The 26688-nt window shown below is 39.2% G+C and overlaps 3 protein-coding genes across 3 annotated transcripts; 1 reads left to right on the top strand and 2 right to left on the bottom strand.

The window, feature by feature from the left end:
* The first annotated feature begins 764 nt into the window (after positions 1 to 764).
* Positions 765 to 1704, top strand: LOC311302402 (extracellular superoxide dismutase [Cu-Zn]-like). The gene is made up of 2 exons (XM_084428239.1): positions 765 to 838; positions 968 to 1704. Exon 2 carries the CDS (start codon positions 983 to 985, stop codon positions 1646 to 1648), a length of 666 nt encoding a protein of 221 aa, XP_084284365.1. The 5' UTR covers positions 765 to 838; positions 968 to 982; the 3' UTR covers positions 1649 to 1704.
* Positions 1705 to 5176: 3472 nt separating this feature from the next.
* LOC311302340 (uncharacterized protein) lies at positions 5177 to 9827 on the bottom strand. The gene is made up of 7 exons (XM_084428145.1): positions 9420 to 9827; positions 9120 to 9294; positions 6997 to 7308; positions 6537 to 6899; positions 6011 to 6070; positions 5785 to 5865; positions 5177 to 5673 (listed from the first exon to the last, which is right to left on the bottom strand). Exons 2-7 carry the CDS (start codon positions 9178 to 9180, stop codon positions 5618 to 5620), a joined length of 933 nt encoding a protein of 310 aa, XP_084284271.1. The 5' UTR covers positions 9181 to 9294; positions 9420 to 9827; the 3' UTR covers positions 5177 to 5617.
* Positions 9828 to 21811: 11984 nt separating this feature from the next.
* Positions 21812 to 24350, bottom strand: LOC311302508 (uncharacterized protein; the record flags this gene model as incomplete). Its single annotated transcript, XM_084428450.1, has 6 exons — positions 21812 to 22157; positions 22269 to 22349; positions 22495 to 22554; positions 23107 to 23493; positions 23583 to 23900; positions 24290 to 24350. The coding sequence occupies 6 exons, from the start codon at positions 24348 to 24350 to the stop codon at positions 22102 to 22104; spliced, it is 963 nt and encodes a 320-aa protein (XP_084284576.1). The 3' UTR covers positions 21812 to 22101.
* Between the last annotated feature and the right edge of the window lie 2338 nt (positions 24351 to 26688).

Genomic DNA, 26688 nt, shown 5'->3' on the forward strand with positions numbered 1-26688 from the left:
TATCATGGCCACCAGAGGGCACTTCTCCCTAGACCTTTTCCATTTCCATAAACCTTTGCCTGGACTCATTTTAGTGTGATTACATCCACCTGTATGTCATTGGTTTGTATCATAGGCACTTTGGCTGGCAGGTGTGACGCTTATGAAAGTGTACGTGGGAACACTTAAGTGGCTTTTTATAATTCATCAGTGTTATTATCTGCAAGTGGACCTACAGGTTTTTTTATTATTATTGTACTTTCAAGATACTACAGGTACACATCCAATAATAAATATATATATATATATATATATATATATATATATATATATATATATATATATATATATTTATATATATTATTATTATTTTTTTTTTTTTTTTTTTTTTTCCACAAGGGTACATAGCAATTCAAAATTATAGTTTTCTAGACAGCAACATGGTGTTATTATATTGTATGTGTATAGATATTGTCTTTTATTTTACCTGTCCTTGTGAAAAATATCAGAATCAGAAAATCTTAACTTTATATTTAATATTGAATAACATGTAGGCTACAGCAGATCAAATTAAGTGTACTTTAAAGCACAACAAAAAGATTTTTAAAACATAATGTACTTTAAAGTAAAACTCTTAGTTTGGCATTACTTTTTTGTACAAGTACACATCCAATACCAATAAGTGCATTTATTTTATTATTTTCACAAGGGTACATAGCAATTCAAAAATTATAGTTTTCTAGACAGCAACATGGTGTCGGCCCACATCTGGTACACATGGATTACACACGGCCCAGATGTGGGCCGGATCTGGTTGCTGTCTGGGTTCTTGTATGGTTTTCCGTTGCAAACTAATCTGGTTGTGCTATTTTACCTAATGCAACTTCCATTCTCAAAGTTCCCTGCAACAAAGCTTTGACCTTTTATCAAAAATATTACATTCTTAAACCAAATGGCATGATTTCACTGAATCCACTCTTCATTGTAGGCTTTAAAGATCAACATGGAGAAAATCATCCTAATATTCCCTCTGATATTGCTGGTGCTGCATATACAAGGAGGAGAGTTCCACAACGAGGAGTGTTTGCCTGCCGAAGCTCCACAGCCGGAAGTCGTGGAGTTTGACAACACAATCTATGCCACTTGTGAAGTAACTCCCAGCTCCAATTTGCCACGTAACCAGCCAAAGATCTTTGGGCAAATCCTCTTCAAGCAGGTCTTCCCCAATGGAGATTTAGAAGTGAAAATCAACCTCCGTGGTTTGCCTGCCATCGATCGTCAAGAGCGTGCCATGCACATCCATCAGTATGGAGACCTCAGTCAAGGCTGCATCACTGTTGGTCCTCATTATAATCCAAACGGCGTTGACCACCCTCATCATCCTGGAGACCTGGGCAACTTTGCTTCCGAGAAAGGAGTTATAAGGCAGTTCCTGACGCTTCCAGACGCCAAGCTCTTTGGGCCTTATTCCATTCTGGGACGTGCGGTGGCGGTTCATGAGAAGGAGGATGATCTGGGAATGGGTTCAGATGAGGAGAGTAAACTCAGTGGGAATGCTGGACCGATAATTGCTCTCGGTGTGATTGGTATTACTACTCCAAGTCTGTGGCAGAAGACTGAAGTGCCCCCCAAGAAAATATGTGGAGGAAGGCAGATTCAAATAGGATAATCATGATTTTCCTTGTGTATTCTTTGTATGTGTCCTACATTAAAGTATATTTCATAACCTGAACATTCCCATGTTTTTTTTTTTTTCTTGGTCTTTTCAGAGGCTTTTTGGCCATAGCTTCCAATAGTAAATGCACTCTTAAAAATAAATGTAGGGTGAATGCAGGCAAAGTGGGCCGTTTAGTTTGATTTACTGTGCTCAATGGGTTAACACTTTAAGAGCATGACAATGGTCTTTAAAGATACACTATTTCTTTAAATGATACAATGGTTTTGGTTGATGCAATATGACACTGGAGGATGTGGCTACATCTCAAGGGAGGACACCCTTATTGTTGAAGGTAGACATAACCTCTGACATACGATTTTATTTTCTAAATTATAAGGTTTCTCGCTAAATGTCAACAAATGGGTATATTATTCTGACAGTTTGTTACTACAGTTAACAGGGAGTCAAAACGTAAGGTGTTTAAAGCTACAATATGTAAGTTTTATTTTTTATAAAATGACCAAAAATCACTTGCAAAGTGTGATTATTTCCTGCAGTTGTGTACTCCCAGTATCCCAAAAGTTCCCAAAGATTTTTAATTTCAGAGAAATTCCAATTTTAAATTAAAGCTGCAAGCAGCATTTATCGGGGTTCAAGCATTTAAAGAGCATCTTGCAGGTTAGAAGACCTAACAAGTTAATGTATAGAAAAATAATGTAGGAACTAGATTTTCTTTAAAAAAAAATTATAAATACACTACAGTGGCTTCTGGAGTCGTTTTTGTGAGAATTTTACTTCCGCATCTGAAAATGGGCGTGACGGGCGAGAGTCGTGACGTAGCGCGAGGGAGAGCGGTCCATTCAAACAACAGGGAAAAATGGATTGCAATGACATTTCGGACGCTGAGGAAATTGTTGACGAACCACAGCCATACAATTATGAGCCTGCTAGGCTGCCAAGAGAGCAGGGACAGGCCAGGATTAATGTTAGACAGAACATAATGGAACTTACAATAACAGAAACTAAGCTTTGATCAGGCGTTTGTCATGCTCATTAATATCCGCCCAGACTAACGTTACATGATATAACTTAGCGGTTTCTCATCGAGAGACAGAGAGATATTTATTCCTGATACATTTTTTGTTCCATAGGTGCTTGTGTGGGAAATGTGAGGCAATGTTTACAGCTGAGGAAAGTCAGTGTTGCAGGGAGGTGGATGCATACTGGGCCTTAGTGGAAAATGCCAAACTTCCATGGTTGCAGTTAGTGTTACTACAGTAAAGCCATGGTGAATGTTGCTGATCTGTGGACACTGGATAGTTTGTTCATTCATTGCACAATGTTTATTCCTGGTTTCCGCGTCAGCACTGTTTGATCCGTTAATAACGGAGAAATGTGAATATTTCTCACTAGATCTCGCAGCGATGTTATTACTTCAGTGGCGAATTCAAATGCTTTATTTACTGGATCTCGCAGTAACAGTGTTGCTTGATCAGGCTCGCGCTGCACTGGTCCAAACTGATAAACGGTCCACACAAACAAAAAGTGTTAGTCACATTGTTCATTACTGGAATATAAATACTATCTTGGCACTGGAATATAAATACTATCTTGGCACTGTACAATAAGACATGTAGTTTTCAGATATGAATGCATTCTTTTTTATTATACCATGGAATAATGATGGTATTGGTTTTAAAACATAACCCATATAATGTATTTTGTACATTATATAATGTAATTGTTTGGAAATATGCATTCAGTAGAGGATTTAGTTATTCACACTGCACTCAGAATGTGTCAGACAGTAACACATTTTTCACTCATTTGGTTTTGTATTCACTATCAATTTTAATTGAATCATTGTTCAAGACAAAAATAATAATAATGCAGTTCTCAACAAATGCTAGATAAAAAAGTAAATACTTGAAACTAAGAGTGGTTGAAAATAAGAATAGATCAAAATAAAAAGCACACCACATTTCAAATGAAATTCCAGATTTTCGTATATAGATAGTTTCATCATGCCACTTTCAAGTGCTGATTTTGACATCATTTCTGAAAGCCTTGAAGTACTGGCACCCTTCAAGCATAACACTAAAGAGCTCTCTGGGGAGAAAATGATGAGCTTCAAAGATCATCCCAATCATTAGGATTTCAAAGATCATCCCAATCATTAGGATGATTCAGCACAAGGTGGCAGAAAAAACAGCCCTGGCAAGAAATACATCTGCTTCATTCTTAGGGATGGCTCTTCAGCAGTACATGTAATGTTCAATCCATCCGTGTGCTTGCACTGGCCACATTGCTGGAGCCTAGATTTAAGACACTTGGGTTTGGCAACCAGGATAATGCCCGTGAAGCTGCTGACGGGTGAATGTGCTTCAGTGATCTGGCTAACCAGTGAGCAAGCAGAGGCATCATCATCTCAGGCAGCTCGAATCCACCATCCTCAGATGACCTGTGGGAGCTCCTGGATAGCTGGGTCAGCGAGACACAACGGCATCAAAGCTATAATGCTGATGCCACCATAGAGGTCAAGAGATACATCAATCATACACACCTCCCTCGAAGTGAGGACCCTCTCAAATACTGGCAGGCCCAAAAATGGTGGGATGAAAAATCACATAGGCCCAATTTATTGGCATATTAAACATTGTAGTTAGAAGGTGAGTAACAATGATGAACAGAAAGTCTTTATTGTCCTTGTATTGTGCAATAGTCAAGTCAAGTCATCTTCATTTATATAACACTTTTAACAATGTAGATTGTTTCAAAGCAGCTTTACAGAGATAAACGTATAATTTAAGGTAAGATTGTTTTGGCTTTATAGCGGTTCTTAAAGTTATTTTCCAGCTAAAGTTAGTTTTGATTGAAAGGTGCTTCAAAGCACCAACACAGTTTGTTGTATCTAGTTAGAGATTTCATCAGCTCCTCCTGTGGTTGTGTAACTTCCTCTCATCTGAACAACTGAGTGTTGAAACCCTGCTAGAGTTTCTGTTTAGTTACACAATCCCACAGTGAAGTGTTGTGTATCGTGTGTGTCTGAGAAGTGCAGACTGAGAAGTGCATATTGTGAACCGCACTGGCTCAACAAACACCTGCTCTTACCGATGGTTATTAGCTCTGAAGGATGAGAGTTAGTCTCCCTTCTTTATTTTAGCAGTTTCCTGGACTATTGTAATGCTCTCAATGACTTGACTACAGAACAACCACTGGCTCTGCTCCTCTACACCTAAACTCACTACTCCAGACCGATGTGTCTCCAGAAGCTTGTGTTCTGCAAGTGAACGGTGTCTTGTGGTGCATCATCTCAAAGAGACACAGAATCACTTTCACAGACCTTCACCTGGACTGTTCCTGCTGGAGGAACGACCTGCCGAACTCAACCTGAGCTGATGAGGCTTTAGCCATCTTCAAGAAACGGCTGAAAACACATATATTTCATCAACACTCGACCCATTAATACTCACACTTACTATTCTATATTACGATACATGACGAGCTCATGAAGGGGAACAAACATCTCAGGAAAGAGACTTATTAAACACAACTGCAGAGGTTTATTAAGAAAATTATAGCAATCATTCAAAATGAAAAAAGATGCTAAAAACAGGAATGAACAGACAAGATCCAAGAATCCTCAAATCAGCTCCATCACACAGAACAGAGAGAGATTATACAGTCTGAGTCTGTCCATTACTGTATTAATATTATATTTAAAGCAGTTTACATATGAAGCGCAAGAGAATGACTTTCAACACTGTAGGAAAATATATCAATAACATCCATATAAATGAAAATAAATCTGGCTTTTATATGTAAAAAACACATTTTAATCTAAACTTGATTATGTCACTATAAGTGCTCAGAGTTTTTTCTCTGTTTTCTGAGAAGAAGAAAATAAAACAATGAACAATCCTCTGTAAGTTTCTGCTATTGTAAATATTGCTGCAGATTGGCTCTAAACTCATCAGTATTTTATTCTAATATTGTGGGCATCTCTATTTCCTCTGGGTGCTTCGAGTCCTTCCTCCCTGCAAAATAAAAGCATTGACTGACCTCTCGTATGTGTTTTTATCATGATTGCAGATTGTTCCAGATCAGATGAGTGTGAATCATCAGATTGTGTGCGGCTCAAAACTCACCAGCTCTTCTTGCACAGATGATCTGAAGAAGAATCACAGTAGGAGCAGCAAACACTGCCATCTCAACAATAATCACAATCACTGCAGGAAACATGAGAGGAAGAAGAGAAACTGTACATGACTGAAGTCAAGGGTATTCAACTATCAACAGTTATTGATGAAGCATTTACAGACTGACTGATAGTTTAATGTTATAAAGCTGTCAGTATAAATGAACGTGTCGTACCTCTGTATAATGATCCAGCAGTCACACTGACTTCAGTTTCTGATGCTGTATCAGCTGGATCTGTGGATCACGTCTGTTAGTTCAGTTCAACACATAATGCCACATATACACAACATCATCATCACATAATACTGGAGCTTCACATCACAGAAATGATGAATATGTGCACGAGTCTGTCATCTATTATCTTCTTACTTCACTCTCAAGCTGTCAGGAGGAGAATGGCAGTAGTTGAGAAGAGACTGTATTACTGTATTACTGTATAACTGTGTTACTGTATAATTTATTCCTGGTTTATATGAGAGTGAAACTCAGTGGCGTAAAAGCATCAGCATCATCATCATCATCATCATCATCATGTACCTCGTGTAGAAGGACTCACTGCTGTCGTTGAATCAGCTGGAGCTGTAAAGGATGAATGTTTGTTCAGATGATTCATACTGTACAAAAGTATCATTATATTTTAACTAGTTAAAACACAGGATGACTTTTAACACTGATTCATGAGACTCATTCATTTTCTCACCTGAATACTTGACAGTGTATCTGACTGAGGTCTCGAGTTGATCTCTGCGAGTAAGCTGACATCTCCACTCTCTGTTGTCATCTTCATTCAGGAGTGTTGTAGTCAGAGTGAGGATACAGCGAGATGGAGCTGATGATGATAATATCTGATATCTGGAGTCTGTCTTCAGATCAACACCAGCCTGATTCACCCACAACAGCTCAAGTCCCACAGAACTGACCCAATCATAACAGGAGAATCTATAATATGAATACAACTGACAGGAGAGAGTCACAGAGCGGCCTGGACTGATCTCAGTCTGTGAGGATGAAGATGATGATGATGATGATGATGATGATGAAGATGATGATGGAGACACTGAAACTGAACACAAGACACAAATCACAGACTCTTCAATCATCATCTGAGTTTAAAGGGAGAATCTGCCCTTTTTAAATTGACCACATAATCATAAACTTACCATGAAGAACATACAGAGAAACAAGTGCATAAGCAACAGGTCCTTGTTCTCCATTCACATATTGTCTGCAGCTGTAAAATCCATAATCTTCTCCTGTGACCTTCTTGATGTTCAGAGAGCAGTCAGACTCCAGACTCAGTCTCTCATGTCTCTCTGTGTCTTTATTCTTTATCCCTCCAGTAATCAGCTCAACTAACCTTGAATATCCATTCTCGTAGATCCATGTAGTTGATTTGCAGTCAGAAAGAGCTTTATTACAGGACAGAGAGACATTTTCACCAGAACTGATGAACACATCCACTCCACTGGTTCCTGAAACACAGTATATTTCAGTGATCATTATGATATATATTAATAAATGAAACATAAAACACACCAGCATAAAAAGCAGAAGTTTTAAATCATAGTATTTTTCCTGACTTAAAGCAAACAACACACTCTCCAGAATAAACTATTAGTCTTTATCAGAGAGCTGTTCAAATCACTGACACACTCTTAATATGAAGATAATTCTTCATCATCAGATGTTTGAGTGACACTATGTCCAGTATCAGGAATAATACAGTATGATCTGTGTGTATCAATACACAACTCTGAGATCACAACGTGAATGTGTTGTAGCGTCTGGACCAATCAGACACACACAAATTATTCATTTATTTAATGAATAATCCAGCAAACTCACTCTCCCAACTAAGGCCTGTGAAACATCCTCCAAAAACTAACATCCCAAATGAAGCTAACAGACTGGCAGGACGTGGTGTCTTGTTACAGGACACACACTGAGACTGAGTTTTACGATCTAAAGGAATGTCCAGAAAGCTGTGAATCTCACTTAAATTCTGGCAGAGGAGAAATAAACCCTGTAATCCTATATATTCTATATATAACCACTTGAGAAATGTGTAAACATGTATCTAATTTTCCCATCTCATGATTTTCTTTTATGTGGTGTGGCTTTTGTATTCTTGTAAACTCTATTGGGTTAATGTTTCAGACTTTGCATATTATGGTTAACCAAAATCATATGTGTGGAATGTTTGGTCTTTAAAAAATCCAATCTTCGTCTCCGATTTGTAAATCTACATACATTTTGCTAACTTTGTGACGCATTAGTATTATAAGCATCTTAAAGATTCTTGTGTGAAACATCCAATCAAATTACATGTTCAAAGGAACAATAGGTCGTAAAAATTTCCCTCCAAAGGAAAATCCTCTCATTGGCTCTTGCACCTCCAGAAAGTGTTACTTCTTCACTTTAAAAACCCAAGATCAGCTTTTAGCTCTCTCTTACTCCTTTACTGAAATGCTGACGTGAAGATGATGCTGAACTAGAAGCCTCTAAGGACCCCAAGTTTGTTCCAGGCTGCGGCCTTGTCTTTCCATTCACCAAAGATCCTCTGACTCCCACTGGTTCTCTCTCATCAAGACCACATCAGAAAAGATCAACTGGAGCCTCAACAGATTGCTCAGGACAGTTTAATTCAAATGGGCGAGACGTGCAAGTATCAAACTTAGTCTCATTATTTAATACATTAAGTATCCTTACCCCTTTAAAGAAGAGTGTGTTAGAACTAAACTGATGGTTTGCTCAAGGCTGTTGATCTGCTGAATGTCAAACAATGCTATAACTTCTTGCTTTCCTGTATTCTGCTTCAGCTCTCTTTCCCTTGGTAAACCGTGTGCATGTATGTGTGTGTATGTTAGAGTAGTTTACGTGTTTAGTCTAGTTAATAAAGTCTTGTTCATGGCACACGTAAAGTTGTCCGTGTCTCAAGCTCATAACTGGAGTCACTAATCATTTAGATCTTGGTTACTGCTCTCAGTAGTACTGTAAATTGAGAAAGACATTTCCCACGCCCCGGAAATGTACATTTCTTAGAGTTAATAAACAATTAATCCTGAGAGTTCACAGGACAAACAGGTTAATTGATTGTAATATTAATTTACAACATTAAGTTAATTATATTAACTGATCCAAATATTCATAATCAATTATTGATTATTAATATTTCATAGAGCTAATTTGCTACAGTGTGCAAGAATAAACTGAGCATGTTCAAATGAACTCTTTCCAGACTAATTCCACTAAATGTCTTTAGAGAAAATACAGATTTCTTTACCTGTGAGAAGTGAAGAGAGAATGATCAGTCCCAGCAGACACAGATCACACTTATCAGCCATTTTCTGTTTCTGTCAGTCTTGCTCTTCATTATATATAGTTACAGCTCCTCCTTTAAACATCATCAGCTCCTCCTGTGGTTATTAACTTCCTCTCATCTGACCAACCAACCATCACTGCTGAAATAAACATAAAGCCTAATGTTGCAGTGCATGATAGGAACCACCAATCAAAGCTCATCCATGTCTCCCAAAATAATCATTATTGCTAATATAGCGTATAACTGTTGAGCTGAGTGAACCTGAAGGTAGTGATGGTGAGATGAAGCTTCATGAAGCTTTAAAGCTTTCCAGCCTGATGTGTGTAAAAGTGGTTGATTTCTCCAGGTTTGGAACGCACACAGCGACACCTGCTGGTCAATGCTGATATCATGCAGAACAAATCCTCAGTGGTGTGTTATGGAGATTAATTTGACTTCATGCAGGGCTGCCAATGCTGAGAATCAGGCAATCGACACTTTTCACTCGCTCTCACGACACACATCCAGTTTCTCACGCAGAGGAAAATCATGAAGCAAAGAGGACTGACACCGACAGACAAGGCTACTATTGATATGAAACACACTCTCAGCTCTCAGATTCTGTCCATTTTATCACGAAATTCAACAATAAATACGGTTTTGGCGCTTGTAAATGTGAGGTGACAGATCTCTGTATCGCCTGAACCGATCATCTCTTACTCTTCACTACTAGTTTATAATCGCGCCTGCGATCTGTTATACATGTTGAAATAAAATTATAAACTGGGCATGTCCACCAGCCAGGACGTGCGTAGGGCGGTTGGGGTGGACGACAAACTTTTATCAGCACACCAACAGGACTCAATAAATGTATACTTGGCCCGTAGCGCCGGTGCGGTCCTTGATGAGGACTTGGTGGAGGCGGCCGAGCTCTTATCCTCTATGGCTGGGTATGTCTCTTCATTTATCAAGGACATAACACAAACTATTTGTATATTATATTACTATAAATGTTGTATTCCTCACTTATACAGGACTTGTTCGGCCGAGGGGACAGCAGAGGGACTTTCTGCCAGTTTGTGGAGGCGTCTGTCAGGTTACTTCAGTCTGCGGAGGCCTTCAGCCGCAAAAGTGGCAAGGTGGCAAACCTTTCAGTTATTTTCAAGGCAAGAAAATACAAAAATGTAAATTGTACCTTTTAACAGCCATTAACTGCACCAAGAACTATAATTAGATCCTGAAACGTTTGTCTACATGCAAAGTCAAGTCAAGTCAAGTCAAGTATATTTGTAAAGTTAGCCCATATTTTGTAGTTTTGTATTTTATTTTTTTATTTGTTTCATTTTTACAAAAAATATTTATTTTTAAAGTTACATTTTTATTTATTTATATTTAATTTACTACCAAACTTTTATATAGTGATAATATGATGGGCTCATGTTCATAAAATTAGTCATAAATCGTTCCATGATTTCCCATCATCCTCTCTGGCCCTCACCTGCATGCACTTACCTGACTCCTTACCTGCACGATACCTACCTGAACAACTTGTCTTCAGTCATCTCTTCTTCCTTCATCCGTCTTCAGTCATTGCCTCGATCTCCATTTCAGAACAGACATCTATCCTGAACACTGTATTCATCAGTTACTCTCCTGCTTCCATCGCTGCGATCACATACTTCTGCAAATAAACCTGTTGATTACTTTACCTGTGTGAATCCTTTACCTGTGTGAAAAAATAAATCAGTATTTACAACATTTATAATAAGCGCACCATATATGGTATAATGGTTTGGTTCAGCTACCAAATCGGACATCAGGAGACTACAACGGACAGTCCGGACTGCAGAGAGGATTATTGGTGCCCCCCTGCCAACCCTCCAGGACCTGTACTCTTCCAGAGTGAGGAAGAGAGCAGGTAAAATCATCACAGACTCCACTCACCCTGGACACCCCCTGTTTGAACTGTTACCGTCAGGACGGCGACACAGATTACTGGCCACAAGAACTTCCAGGCACAGGAACAGTTTCTTTCCACGGGCCATTTCCCTTCTGAACACTTAACATGCCCCCCAAAGCATATGCCTGTAAGTGCAATTCATATTCAATATTCATACTACTCAAAATACTGTAAATATGTTCATAATCTGTAAATGTTTATTCAGACTAAACCCAACTGTGACCCTACTTTTTTACTTTTATACTATTTTTATTTATTTTTTATATATTTTCATTCTTAGAATTTGTATTACTATGTTCTTGTTGTATTTGTATTTGTATATGTGCACTGGAAGCTTCAGTACCAAGAAAAATTCCTTGTGGGTGCAAGCACACTTGGCAATAAAGCTCTTTCTGATTCTGATTCTGATTCTAAATACTTATAAATATAACATGTGTATATGTGTGTTATAACATTTAATAATCCATAAGCATTTCACAGATTCTATGTACACTAATTGTATAAAACAATTCTGTCAGTACACCATAAGTTATAAAAATGAACTAGATCAATGTGATTAATGCCATTCATAGTTTCCATCCTTATGTTGTGTCTCCCTCTAGTGGGCAAGCAAAATTTATTTATTATACGTGTTTTAAACACTTATGAAAATAACATATAATTATAAAATATATATAAATATAACATTCATGCATTTATAACATTTGGAATTTGTTGAAATATTTACTTTTATTTTGTAATATTATTATTTTTTATTTTCCATTGGTTAATGTTACTAAATCATGATAACTAGTTTACTAAATCAATCATGTGATTAATGCCATTCATAGTTTCCATCCTTATGTTGTGTCTCCCTCTAGTGGGAAAGCAAAATTTATTTATCATACATGTTGTAAACACTTATGAAAATATATATATTTTTTAAATTTATATAAATGTAACATTCATGAATTTATAACATTTAGAATTTTGCACTTTTATTTTACAATATTATAATTTGTGATTTTCCATTGATTAAATCATCATAAGTATTTGGACGGGACTAGTTTCACAGGGGGACGTTAGAGAAATTTTTAATCCTGTCCGAATCTGCCATGTCTGTCTTTTTCTCACACGACTTCTGTAAAAATTCCAGAGCAAATTATCTACTGTTTTTCGTCAAACCCGGCGGTCCTCAGAGAAATCTAATCCCGTCCGAATGCAAATGTCTGTGATTGCCGAAAAAGTTTTTTTCCAAAACGCTTTTTCTTGTGTGTTTTGGTCAACGTGAACTACCGTACAATCTCTCGCTATCGCGCCGGTATTCAAGTTTCTGCTGTTTGCGCACCGATAATGGATGTAGATGTGTTCGGTACACTGCGAAGAAATAAAAAGAATTAAATCAACAAGAAGAGCCAAATCACGTAAAGTCAGTTTCTGATACTTGAGTACAAATTTTCAATACTCTTTCCACCTCTGGTTTCAGGTAAGATTACTTTCATTTCTGCACTTAATTACATAACGTGTAAATTATATAAGTTAAAAAAAATTATTCCAGTGGGTTTATTATAAGAACCCAGTTCTGTAAAATCATGATGATAAATGTATGTTAGTTTTTTTTATACTACGATTTTTATAAAATGTTTACAAAACACTAAAAATACGTTAGGACGTTTTACTTTATATTTCAAAGTGCTTAATTTTAAAAGTACTTAATTTCAAAATACATTTGATCAAATTTCCTACGCAATCCACGCATTCTGAACACGTGATCTTCTGCAATGCCCACATGTAAAACACAGACACTCCTACCTCGGTAATAAACACGGAGATGTTAGTCTCCGAATCCGTACATGAAATCACAGACGTAAGTTAGGTTGATAAGAATTGTAACTCAAACGTCGTTTGGAAAACGAGTCCCGTCCGAATAGGGCTTAAGAGTCCAAAAACAGTATCCACATTACCTAAATACATCTCTTATATAAAGATATTGGTACTCACCAAGGAGAAATATAAATCAGAGACAAAAAAAGATTTAGTTCAGATCCTATCACGTGTCTTTTCTTCTCGTCGCGTTCAGATTCACATCGCACTCTTCTCAAAGCGTGGGCTTTTTAAAGAATTAATACCTCATAAATCTACTTCTCAACTTGTTAATAATCTATTGCTGGATTATTAAACAGTTTGTTCTCCCTCAAATCACTCAATCGCATCTGCTCTCACTCTCGTGTAGTTCGCAATCTCTCTACATTTCTGCTTGTGCGCGATCTTCTGGAACTCTCCAACAGGGGGCGGGGCTAACCTTTCACCTCACCAATCAGGAGTCAGTTCAGGAACCTTTTCCTTTTTATAATAAAATAAAATAAAAACATTTTACTTCATGTTCTTTTCTGACTATTAGTTTTATTGCGATATAAATAAAATAATACTAATTATTAATATTAGTGACCCGAGTTAATGACCTGGGTTACATAAATAAACTATTTAAATGTACATTCATACATCTTATTATTCAGACATATAATAGTTACTCAGTGTGTCAATAATTAATGGTTAATTCAGGTAGTTATAAAGCATTTAGTTGTGGTCAGTTAACTGTTTTTGTGAGCTCATCTAAAGTGAGGACTAGTTCTGCCTTGTAAAGCTTTTACAAAGGAGATTTTACAGTTATCTTCTAAACAGAAAAAGGAAACAAACACAACACAGTGATACAGAACATAGAAATATTTAAGGTGTATGAATGTACATTTAAATAGTTTATTAATCGTTTACTTACACTTTCTAAGTGATCTTATGAACCACTGACAACAACTCCTAAATAACCGGTTTGTAACTATATATGCAATACTTCATTTAGAAATGATAAATTGATCATCATAGATATGCTTATAAATAAAAAATAAAGCATTTATAGCTGTATTTATAAACTGCTTATTAATGTCTATCCATGCTTTATAAATGATGAATTAACTGTTTACTAATGCTTAACTAATGATTAATAGCATGCAGTTATTATAAAGTGTTACTGTAACACAATTCAACTTTAAAAGCGTAAGAAAGAAAAATAAAGAGAAAGAAATCCGCACTTGTTAAATAAGCGGCAGTGTGTGCAGTGTGTGTGTGTAAGAGTGGACTGTGTGCGTCTATGAATATAGCAACACTGGTCAAGTCGGCAGCACGGGTGGCTAAGAGTGACTCGGGTACATCAGCGGCGTTAGCCCATCTTGCTCCTGTGTTTTCTCCTGTTCCACCAAGCCATGGCATTTGGGAGCACGGTGCAAAATACTCCAGTCCCATCCCTAAACCGAGGGTAACGCCCGCTAAGTGTTCTCCACGCTTGTAAACAATGGGGCGGTACTTCCGCCTACGTCCAGCGTGACCTTTCCAACGTGATTATGTAATGCCTGGCGCGTCGCACACCAGCACAAGACGAACAATTGTGGTTAAAAAGTATATACAGTTTTATTTGTTTTAGAAAATGAGTGATCGTTTCGCTAGATAAGCCCCTATTCCTCAGCTGGGATCGTGCAGAGCCCTCTGAAGCACTTCAGAGCCCTTTGAAACTGCATTGATTCGGACAATTTGGTGACCGCTGAAGTCCATTGTGTGGAGAAAAATCCTGAAATGTTTTCCTCAAAAAACTTAATTTCTTTTCCACTGAAGAAAGAAAGACATGAACATCTTGGATGGCATTGGGGTGAGTAAATTATCAGGAAATGTTCATTTTGATGTGAACTAATCCTTTAAGTAATGGGGGAATGTAGTGTTTGTGTATTAGTCAGGAGATGGCGCTGTAGTCCACATGTTGTCACCTATAAAAGGTGTAGAGTAAGAGTTGAAGTGTGTTGAACATGCTGACCATTATGTAACATCTGGCACTGTTGGATTGCGTTAGGATTTTAATAAATCTTTAAGAACTGAGAACTTTCTTGGCCTCATGCTTACCAGGATTTAAACATTACAACATCAGCAATTGCTGGTATACTGGAAATCTCTGAACACATCTAGTGTGTGTAATCAGAAATGTCCTGTATCTGATCATCTCTGTGCATCTCAAGTGTATGGACGTGTACGGGGTTTTCACACACCTTAAGTTTCACTGAAATGTCCAATGTCCAATTAAAACCGTATTGGGGACAAATGTGGGCAAAATAATTTTTATTTATTTTTAAAAAATACTTTCCTTAATCTGAGCGGTACAAGACTTGGCTACTTTTCCTAAGTTTGACAACTGAACACACACAAGAAAAATGTACTCGATTCTACAAAGTTAAGTGGGTGAAAAAATTCAGATCATTTTTTGTCAAAAAAAAAAAAATCAATAGATCCAAAACAATGCATATCATACATACACACAAATGAAGGGGTGATCCTGTACAACATTCTCAATGTGGCAAACACACACACACACACAAACTCAATCCAACTCGCGCAGTTTTCTCAAGCCCTAACCCGGCCCTGGCCCGACAACATCTGCAATTTATCACCCCGAACCCGACCCGACCCGACCCGAGACCAACATCAAGGTCACTGTAAGCTCTCTCTGATGCGCGCTGTCTCTGCTAGACGCACACACACACACACGCTACTAAGAGGTACAATTTTATTATAGGACTCAAACATAACTACCACCACCGACAATTATGCCCACAAATATTAATACAGACTGTCCATTACAGAGAAGCATAAGCATGCAGTAGAGAATATTATATAGCCACATGTGATCCAGCAGTAAATACAGATTTACGGCCGACCTTTTTTTGATGTTAAGTAACTTTACTGAAGAACAACGTTTCAAAGAACTCTTCGCCAACTGGCTAACGTTAAATAATAATAAAAATATAATAAATAAAAAACTCTGTTGAACTGAGTCGGCTACATGTACGTTGGTCATCATTCGCTGTTTATTGGTGAGTGTTGTGAAGAAGAAGAACAGCATCCACTGTTGAAGGCTTCAGGCTCAGTGTTTGTTGTGGTGATCAAATCAAAACTCTTTCAAAATGCAGCTTTTCCTGAAGCATTGGGAACTTTCAGTAACTCCCCACGCTCCAACTTCTCCCTGATGCTCTGCATGGTCAACTGTCACCTGATGCATTGCACTTGAGTAATCGCATATTGCGTTGCATATTTATAACATTATCAATATAACAATATAACAATATTTCATACAGTAGCCTGCAGTCTGCACATATATTATTAGAACCTCAAGAATGTTTAAGTGTTGTATTGAAACCGATGTGTTCAGTTGCAATAAACATAAAACATGAGAGACCCGCCTCTTTCTTTCCCGAGCCTCATGAGGAGAGCTCACGATCATGCGCTCCCCTTACTCCACCTGAGCCCATGCACAAGGGATCCAACAGCTGGCGACAGTGTAGGGGGTGTAAAGATACGGGGATACACGTAATCATCCCACAATCTCCCGTAGAGGACCCCGTCACAGCTCACTTATGTCCGTCCTGTGGTTGGAAAACCACCTCACCGTCTTGAGCCATGTCGAGCTACAGCCCACATCGCTGAAAAGGCATATGTTCCAGCGGGACATGCAGCATCTGCTCTCCACACGATGGCAGTCCTGCAGGTCTTCCCGACTCGACTCCTGACTCTGCAGTATTATTTATTCAGCTTTCATATGATGTATAACTCTCAATTTAAGAAAATTGACCCGTGTGACTGGTTTTGTGGTCCAGGGTCACATATATGTGTTTTGCGAAGAATATTCCAACTACCGCACACAACCGGTTAAAACGAGTCAGAATAAATCTATAATGAAATACTTGTTCTTTACCGTGTTTACAGTGGGATTATGTAACTACAGTCAGTCATTTGTTTTCCCGCTCCAGACTCTGTTCCAGTTCGTGACCGGGATGATGAAGGACGGTTATCTGGAAGAAGTCAAAACTTGACTCCTGAGGTCCCTGGATGAGGAGGGCCCGGACCCAGAGTCGTTCCTTAAACTGCGCAACTGTCCCAAACCGCTGCTTCTGCAGAGGCCGCACAAAAAGAAAGTCCCTCTACTGTGCGCAGCCGGCCCCTCATCAACAAGGACGCCCGGCAGATAAACAGACGCAGCATTCCTGATGTTCGTGCCAGGAGGAAAAGAGTGCGGTCTGTGAACGACGGAGGACCAGCAACAAAGAGAGTGTGTTCTCGCTCAGAGTTCCCTCGGCGGCCAGCGGAGAACCTCGAAATAGCTCACCTAGCTCACCTAAGTGAGCCGTGACGGGGTCCTCTACGGGAGATTGTGGGATGAACTGTTAAGTAATGTTAAAAATAGATTATTTTAGAGAAAAACATGGGGAAAAGTTAGAAATACACATGAAAGAATGGATCTGGATCTGGATTAAGGCCAAATCAAATTTTCTATTTTTCTAATTTTGATTTTCTGTTTCTAACATCATCTGAGTTATTGCCCTATTGAATCCTGATCTGTCCCTGCCATGGATGCTCTGTCTGTGGTTTGGACATGGCGAGCCAATCATCTTCATTTAGCAGATGCCTTTGTCCAAAGCGACTTACAAATGAGGAATACAGCAAGCGAGTCATCGTGAAGAGGCAAAAACAATGCAAGAAGTGCTCAAAATACAAAGTTCAGGCACTGCTTAGAGTAGCATAAGTCAGACAAGGGAGGATTAAAGGAAAATAAAATAATTATTTTGCTCACGGAAGAGATGAGTTTTCAGCTGTCTTTTGAATGTTGTCAGGGATTCTGCATTCCGGATGAGGGTGGGGAGATCATTCCACCAGCAAGGAACCGTGAATGAGAATGTTCTGGAGAGTGATTTTGTGGCTTATCATCTGGTTAAAATGCGAGAATGTCATCAGCATAGCAGTGGTAGGAGAAACCATGAGCCTGAATGATGTGTCCCAGTGATGTGGTGTAGATGGAGAAGAGGAGCGGTCCCAGCACTGAACCCTGGGGAACCCCTGTGGTCAGCTGATGTGCTCTGGATACCTCGCCTCTCCGTGCGACCCTGAAGGATCTACCTGTGAGATAAGACTCAAACCAGTGGAGAGGAGTACCTGTGATGCCCATTGATGAGAGGGAGGACAGAAGGATCTGATGATTCACAGTGTCGAAGGCAGCAGATCCAGGAGAATGAGAACTGATGATTTGGAAGCAGCTTTGGCGATCTGTAGGTCTTCTGTGACCGACAGTAATGCAGTCTCAGTTGAATGCCCTTTCTTGAAGCCAGATTGGTTGACATCCAGCTGGTTATTCTGAGACAGGAAAGATGATACTTGGTTGAAAGCAACTCGTTCAAGTGTTTTCGCTATGAATGGTAGGAGAGAGACAGGTCTGTAATTCTCTACAAGTGATGTGTTTAATGTTGTTTTTTTAACCAGTGGAGTTACCCGAGCCTGCTTGAATGCTGTAGGGGAAATGCCAGTATGGAGGGATGAGTTGATGTGTGTGTGAGTGCTGGTAGAAGTGTGGGAGAGACGGCTTGTAGAAGGTGTGAGGGGATGGGGTCTAGAGGGCAGGTGGGAGGATGACTGGAGATTAGGCCCAAACTCGAGGCACGATGCGTCCACTGAAAGAGCAGATAAGACAGATCGCCAACTCTCTGGACCGATGCCAGAACCAGCAGAAGGGCAGTCTTTAAATTCATCAACTGGGTTCAGAGATGATCACGGCTCTATTGTGGTCAAACTGTGAGTTCTCTCACTCAGCAGTAACATGTTTCCAGACCTCAACAGTGAGATCACAGCTATGAAAACACTACGGAAATCATGTAATGTCACACTTAGAGCACAGCCCACAGACACCTCGCTGTAAAGAGAAATCTATTTGTTATAAAAATTCTCATCATCTGGCAATGGAATTTTGCTAAATATTCCTTTCTTAAAATTAAACTGAACTAAAATAATCGTTAATGGAACCCAAAATATATATTTTTTTACAGTTCCCATCCCTGATCATTATCTCCTTTGTTTCTGCAAAACTGACTGCAGTCTCATAATTACTGCAAGCGGACAGGTAATTAGCAGCTTAAGAGAATAGATGATTTAATGAGAATGATCTAAAAGAGTAAAACTGTCCTCATTTTCTAGCCTGCACTGTGTTTCACAAACAACAGTCTATTTTAGCCCATTATGGCCCATGTCGGAAGTCACTTTTAGGAATTGAATGGCTTAGGTCAGAACTATTTCACAATGACAGTATGTATGAAGCCAGAGTCAAAATTAATCTCTGAAAGTTTTGTCTGCTTTCTAACCTGAACTCTTGACAGTGTATGTGTCTCTGGTCTTGACTTTTATTTTATTTTCAATTGCTATTCGAATTTTACTAATTTATTTGAGTAAACTACTTAAAGTTTCTATTTCACTTACAAGACTTTGTGCTTATTTTAGTCTGTTCATAAGCACACCAATATTGAGATAAGGGTTTATTGAAATAAAGTTAATAATATTCAGAGGCTACTTAGAGAGATTGAATAATAAACTAACCCAGGATGTGGTCTACATGTGGGTGAAACATGTCTGAGAAGTGCATATTGTGAACCGCACTGGCTCAACACACATCTACTCTGAACACAAGGATATTCTTTTGCACACGAGAGCATTACTGTTAGTTTCACTTTCTTATTTTAGCAGTTTCCTGCATGCCATTAAATTCTAGAAATAAAAGCATTACATTATTAGTGATAAAATTGTTCTGTTACTTAAAAGTAACTCCTGAATTATGAAACAGTTTTTAAAGTATTTTAAAAGTAATTATTAGCATCAGTTCCAGTTTGGTCAAACAGAAAGTATATGCACACACTACATGAGCGTCTCTAAAGACGAGATTAATCTGTCTCAGGGAGTGTTTCTACACATCACATGGATTATAATGTGCTGTTTACTCTGAGGAAGAAAGATCAGGGGCCAATTGCATAAACCTCAAAGACTAGTCTTACAAGTTAGACATCAATTTATTTTATTTAAGACGGTTTATAGCTTTTTTAAATCAGTTACATAAAAACATAGATAAGCGTACTTTGATACCGAAAACTAAGACTGACTGCCCCTGACTAACTGCTAGTAGACAATACTAGAACTTAAGACACTGTCTTAACATTGTGGCTATGTTTATGCAACCGGCCGCAGATCCAGCCTCCTTTATTAACACTACAGATGCTCTGGAAGATAGATCTTGGATGTATTTCTCAAGCACCACTGATTTAACTTTCGCCTCCCTGAACTTCTGGACCACTGTCTCAATGGTGTTATTAAAAGCTTTTATTCCTCCTTGAGCCCCAAAAGGTTTACCCACAGATCCCACTCAAAGGCAACTATTGCAGGAAGAGAGCGGCCGATGGCTCAGGACTTCAGGAGGTCTGTGGAGCACCGGAGCTCCAGGACTGCATCTGGAGACACTCCCTCGCCTTGATGAGGTCCTTCATTTAGTCGGCTTGCAACATCGCCTTGGTGTGCAACAGGAATCGCCTCCAGCCGGGCCCACTGCCTGGCAAGGAATCACTCCTCTAATCTATCTGGAGGAGATTCCTCTTTTCCACCGGCCATGGCAAGGGTCATCATGTCCAACTCCTGGAGAGAGGGAGGAGACAGGCTTACTTAAAACATCATCTAGACCGGGCCAACAACGTGCTCTCTGCTGGATCGGACGGTCCTGCCGATGCTTCTGGTTTGGGCATGAGGAACTAGCAGCTGAGTTTTGATAAAGGCAGAGATCCGACTCAAACTCCTCCGCCAGCTCCACCTGTGAGCCTCATAAACAAAGCAGTGGGACTGGACCGCTATGTGCAAATACTTTGCTCTCATCCCTCTTAAAGAGAGCCAGGCGGGAGTGGATCTTCTTCACTGTGAATCGATCGCACTGAGTACAGCCAGACCCTCGAGAGTTAACCCAGCATGCTTTGCTCCAAATCAGATCACACATCATCAGGTGTAGTGGAGCATTTCCATGACGTGATGCACTTTTTAAACCAACTAGCCATCAGTGTGACACTCTACCTTAAAAACACAGCATGCAGGGTAAATCCACACACACACACACACACACACACACACACACACACACACACACACACACATACACACACGCACAGAGAGATAAACAGCTTTCTTAAGACAAAAGAGCTGATGATGTTTTACAGCCTATCAGGGCACCTGTGATGTCATCTGACTGCTGTAGCCAATCAGAAATATAATTTCTTCTCCCTTTCACTGCTCGCCTAACAGACATTTCTTGCTGGATGAAAGACCTTCAACTAAACCTTGCTGAGACAGAACTGCTCATGGTCTCGGCCAACCCAACACTTCATCTCAACTCCTCCACTCAGCTACTGATGATCAGTTGAACTTCACAGACCACAGTGCTAGAACTGCAGATTAGCCTTATACAACATTAGGAGGATTAGGCTCTTCCTATCGGAGCTTCACAACTCCTTGTCCAAGCTCTTGTTCTCTCCAGACTGGACTATTGTAATGCTCTCTCCTCCCAGCATCACTGTCAAACCTCTGCAACTGATCCAGACACTGCAGCAAGAGTGTGTTTATCGAGCCGAAGAGACGCACGTCACTCCTCTCCTCATAAACCTGCACTGGTTTCCAACAGCCGCTCACACCAGATTCAAGGCCCTGATGTTTTCCTACAGAACAACCACTGGCTCTGCTCCTCTACACCTAAACTCACTACTCCAGACCGATGTGTCTCCAGAAGCTTGTGTTCTGCAGGTGAACGGTGTCTTGTGGTGCATCATCTCAAAGAGACACAGAACACAGAAAACACAGAAAAAAGAGGTTTTATTAAGAAAATAATAGCAATCATTAAAAATGAAAAAATATGCTAATAACAGGAATGAACAGACAAGATCCAAGAATCCTCAAATCAGCTCCATCACACAGAACAGATTGCTTATTTAAAGCAGTTTACATATGAAAAACAACAACATTTTAATCTAAACTTGATTATGTCACTATAAGTTTTCTGAGAAGAAGAAAATAAAACGAACAATCCTCTGTAAGTTTCTGCTATTGTAAATATTGCTGCAGATTGGCTCTAAACTCATCAGTATTTTATTCTAATATTGTCGGCATCTCTATTTCCTCTGGGTGCTTCGAGTCCTTCCTCCCTGCAAAATAAAAGCATTGACTGACCTCTCGTATGTGTTTTTATCATGATTGCAGATTGTTCCAGATCAGATGAGTGTGAATCATCAGATTGTGTGCGGCTCAAAACTCACCAGCTCTTCTTGCACAGATGATCTGAAGAAGAATCACAGTAGGAGCAGCAAACACTGCCATCTCAACAATACTCACAATCACTGCAGGAAACATGAGAGGAAGAAGAGAAACTGTACATGACTGAAGTCAAGGGTATTCAACTATCAACAGTTATTGATGAAGCATTTACAGACTGACTGATAGTTTAATGTTATAAAGCTGTCAGTATAAATGAACGTGTCGTACCTCTGTATAATGATCCAGCAGTCACACTGACTCCAGTTTCTGATGCTGGATCAGCTGGATCTGTGGATCACGTCTGTTAGTTCAGTTCAACACATAATGCCACATATACACAACATCATCATCACATAATACTTGAGCTTCACATCACAGAAATGATGAATATGTGCACGAGTCTGTCATCTATTATCTTCTTACTTCACTCTCAAGCTGTCAGGAGGAGAATGGCAGTAGTTGAGAAGAGACTGTACTGTATTACTGTATAACTGTATTACTGTGTTACTGTATAATTTATTCCTGGTTTATATGAGAGTGAAACACAGTTGAGCTTCTGCAAATAAACCTTCAGCTTGAATGAAGGACATAAGCCTTATAATTCCTAAAGCCGACCTCCTACATGGGTCATACTAGGCTTTAATACACTCGTCTGATTTATGCAATATATCATGTATGACCCATGTAGGAGGCCAATATTGGGAATTATAAGGATTGTTATGCAGTTTATGACTTTGACCACTAATATTTTACAACTCCAAAACGTATGAAGCCATCAGAAAGAGTAGAGCCAATCTGTGGAAGTTTTCACAAATCTGTCAGAAAAGAGTGTTTTCTCACCTGAATACTTGACAGTGAATCTGACTGAGGTCAAGAGTTGATTTCCCTGAGTAAGCTGACATCTCCACTCTCTGTTGTCATCTTCATTCAGGAGTGTTGTAGTCAGAGTGATGACACAGTGATCTGATGATGATAATATCTGATATCTGGAGTCTGTCTTCAGATCAACACCAGCCTGATTCACCCACAACAGATCTAATCCCTCAGAACGGACCCAATTATCACAGGAGAGTCCAGCATATGAATACAACTGACAGGAGAGAGTCACAGAGCGGCCTGGACTGATCTCAGTCTGTGAGGATGAAGAAGAGGATGATGATGATGATGAAGATGAAGATGAAGATGAAGATGATGATGATGATGATGATGATGATGGAGACACTGAAACTGAACACAAGACACAAATCACAGACTCTTCAATCATCATCTGAGTTTAAAGGGAGAATTTTAAATTGACCACATAATCATAAACTTACCATGAAGAATATTCAGATGAACATCAGCAACAGGTCCTTGTTGTCTGCCATTCACATATTGTCTGCATCTGTATAATCCATAATCTTCTCCTGTGACGTTCTTGATGTTCAGAGAGCAGTCAGACTCCAGACTCAGTCTCTCATGTCTCTCTGTGTCTTTATTCTTTATCTCTCGATCAATCAAATCAACTGTTGCTGAATCTCTGAATCTGTTATCGTAGGTCCATGTAGTTGATTTGCAGTCAGAAAGAGTTTTATTACAGGACAGAGAGACATTTTCACCAGAAGTGATGAACAGATGATCCACTCCACTGGTTCCTGAAACACAGTATATCTCAGTGATCATTATGATATATATTAATAAATGAAACATAAAACACACCAGCATAAAAAGCAGAAGTTTTAAATCATAGTATTTTTCCTGACTTAAAGCAAACAACACACTCTCCAGAATAAACTATTAGTCTTTATCAGAGAGCTGTTCAAATCACTGACACACTCTTAATATGAAGATAATTCTTCATCATCAGATGTTTGAGTGACACTATGTCCAGTATCAGGAATAATACAGTATGATCTGTGTGTATCAATACACAACTCTGAGATCACAACGTGAATGTGTGCAAGAATAAACTGAGCATGTTCAAATGAACTCTTTCCAGACTAATTCCACTAAATGTCTTTAGAGAAAATACAGATTTCTTTACCTGTGAGAAGTGAAGAGAGAATGATCAGTCCCAGCAGACACAGATCACACTTATCAGCCATTTTCTGCTTCTGTCAGTCTTCCTCTTCATTATATATAGTTACAGCTCCTCCTTTACACATCATCAGCTCCTCCTGTGGTTATTAACTTCCTCTCATCTGAGCAACCGAGTGTTTACATCTCAGGGCTCAAGTTTTGAAGACAGGCAAGAGTGACTGGCTGCCGGTTCCATAGTGAGATCGGCACGGCCAGAGAAATTTTGGGCGCTGCGGCATAAATAGTTTTTCCGCGTGAGAAATACAATGTGTGGCGGGAGTGCGTGACAAAAGACCGAAATGAGTGACTGTCACGCTCAATGCGTGACACTTGAGAGCCCTGAAATCTGTTGCTATATAGTGAAATCCCAAACTGATTATATCAATTGTGATTAAAATGTAGTTTTCCGAGCACTAATTGTTTTTTGAGCTCCAATTATGGTTATCAGTACATTTGTATATGCCAAAAATGGTAGAAATGTAATTAATTGAAAAATTCATTACGTTACCCAGGACTGACATTTTCATGGGAAAAAGATCTGATTCACCAAAAGAATGGTTAATTACATTCTTGAAATGTGTACATGTCATTGCATTACATACACAACACTAAGACAAGAAACTTATAAGAATAGAAAGTACTAAAAAAAATTTTTTTTCACATTTTAAATCCTTATCCGTCAATCACCCACCTATTGAGTACTCCTGCCCTGAGAGCAGCGTGTAATACACTAAAATAACAGCGATTTGAATCTATTGAGTACTCCTGCCCTGAGAGCAGCGCGTAATACACTAAAATAACAGCGATTTGAATCTATTGAGTACACCTGCCCTGAGAGCAGCTCGTAATACACTAAAATAACAGCGATTTGAATCTATTGAGTACTCCTGCCCTGAGAGCAGCGCGTAATACACTAAAATAACAGAGATTTGAATCTATTGAGTACTCCTGCCCTGAGAGCAGCGCGTAATAGAGTAAAATAACAGCGATTTGAATCTATTGAGTACTCGTGCCCTGAGAGCAGCGCGTAATACACTAAAATAACAGCGATTTGAATCTATTGAGTACACCTGCCCTGAGAGCAGCACGTAATACACTAAAATAACAGCGATTTGAATCTATTGAGTACACCTGCCCTGAGAGCGGTGCGTAATACACTAAAATAACAGCGATTTGAATCTATTGAGTACTCCTGCCCTGAGAGCAGCGCGTAATACACTAAAATAACAGAGATTTGAATCTATTGAGTACTCCTGCCCTGAGAGCAGCGCGTAATAGAGTAAAATAACAGCGATTTGAATCTATTGAGTACTCGTGCCCTGAGAGCAGCGCGTAATACACTAAAATAACAGCGATTTGAATCTATTGAGTACTCCTGCCCTGAGAGCAGCGCGTAATACACTAAAATAACAGTGATTTGAATCTATTGAGTACTCCTGCCCTGAGAGCAGCGCGTAATACACTAAAATAACAGTGATTTGAATCTATTGAGTACTCCTGCCCCGAGAGCGGCGCGTAATACACTAAAATAACAGCGATTTGAATCTATTGAGTACTCCTGCCCTGAGAGCAGCGCGTAATACACTAAAATAACAGAGATTTGAATCTATTGAGTACTCCTGCCCTGAGAGCAGCGCGTAATAGAGTAAAATAACAGCGATTTGAATCTATTGAGTACTCGTGCCCTGAGAGCAGCGCGTAATACACTAAAATAACAGCGATTTGAATCTATTGAGTACTCCTGCCCTGAGAGCAGCGCGTAATACACTAAAATAACAGAGATTTGAATCTATTGAGTACTCCTGCCCTGAGAGCAGCGCGTAATAGAGTAAAATAACAGCGATTTGAATCTATTGAGTACTCGTGCCCTGAGAGCAGCGCGTAATACACTAAAATAACAGCGATTTGAATCTATTGAGTACTCCTGCCCTGAGAGCAGCGCGTAATACACTAAAATAACAGTGATTTGAATCTATTGAGTACTCCTGCCCTGAGAGCAGCGCGTAATACACTAAAATAACAGTGATTTGAATCTATTGAGTACACCTGCCCTGAGAGCAGCACGTAATACACTAAAATAACAGCGATTTGAATCTATTGAGTACTCCTGCCCTGAGAGCAGCGCGTAATACACTAAAATAACAGAGATTTGAATCTATTGAGTACTCCTGCCCTGAGAGCAGCGCGTAATAGAGTAAAATAACAGCGATTTGAATCTATTGAGTACTCGTGCCCTGAGAGCAGCGCGTAATACACTAAAATAACAGCGATTTGAATCTATTGAGTACTCCTGCCCTGAGAGCAGCGCGTAATACACTAAAATAACAGAGATTTGAATCTATTGAGTACTCCTGCCCTGAGAGC

The sequence above is a fragment of the Rutilus rutilus genome, assembly GCF_951802725.1.
Source record: "Rutilus rutilus genome assembly, chromosome: 1".
In the NCBI taxonomy this organism is placed as follows: Eukaryota; Metazoa; Chordata; class Actinopteri; order Cypriniformes; family Leuciscidae; genus Rutilus; species Rutilus rutilus.

What these genes read in the sequence shown, in the direction of transcription:
- LOC311302402 (XM_084428239.1), top strand. Translation starts at nt 983, where the DNA reads ATGGAGAAAATCATCCTAATATTCCCTCTGATATTGCTGGTGCTGCAT.
- LOC311302340 (XM_084428145.1), bottom strand. Translation starts at nt 9,180, where the DNA reads ATGGCTGATAAGTGTGATCTGTGTCTGCTGGGACTGATCATTCTCTCT. An exon ending in TCTCTCTTCACTTCTCACAG is followed by an intron (nt 7,309 to 9,119) that starts GTAAAGAAATCT and finishes ACTGTGTTTCAG; the next exon opens with GAACCAGTGGAGTGGATGTG. An exon ending in CATCTGTGCAAGAAGAGCTG is followed by an intron (nt 5,674 to 5,784) that starts GTGAGTTTTGAG and finishes TTTATTTTGCAG; the next exon opens with GGAGGAAGGACTCGAAGCAC.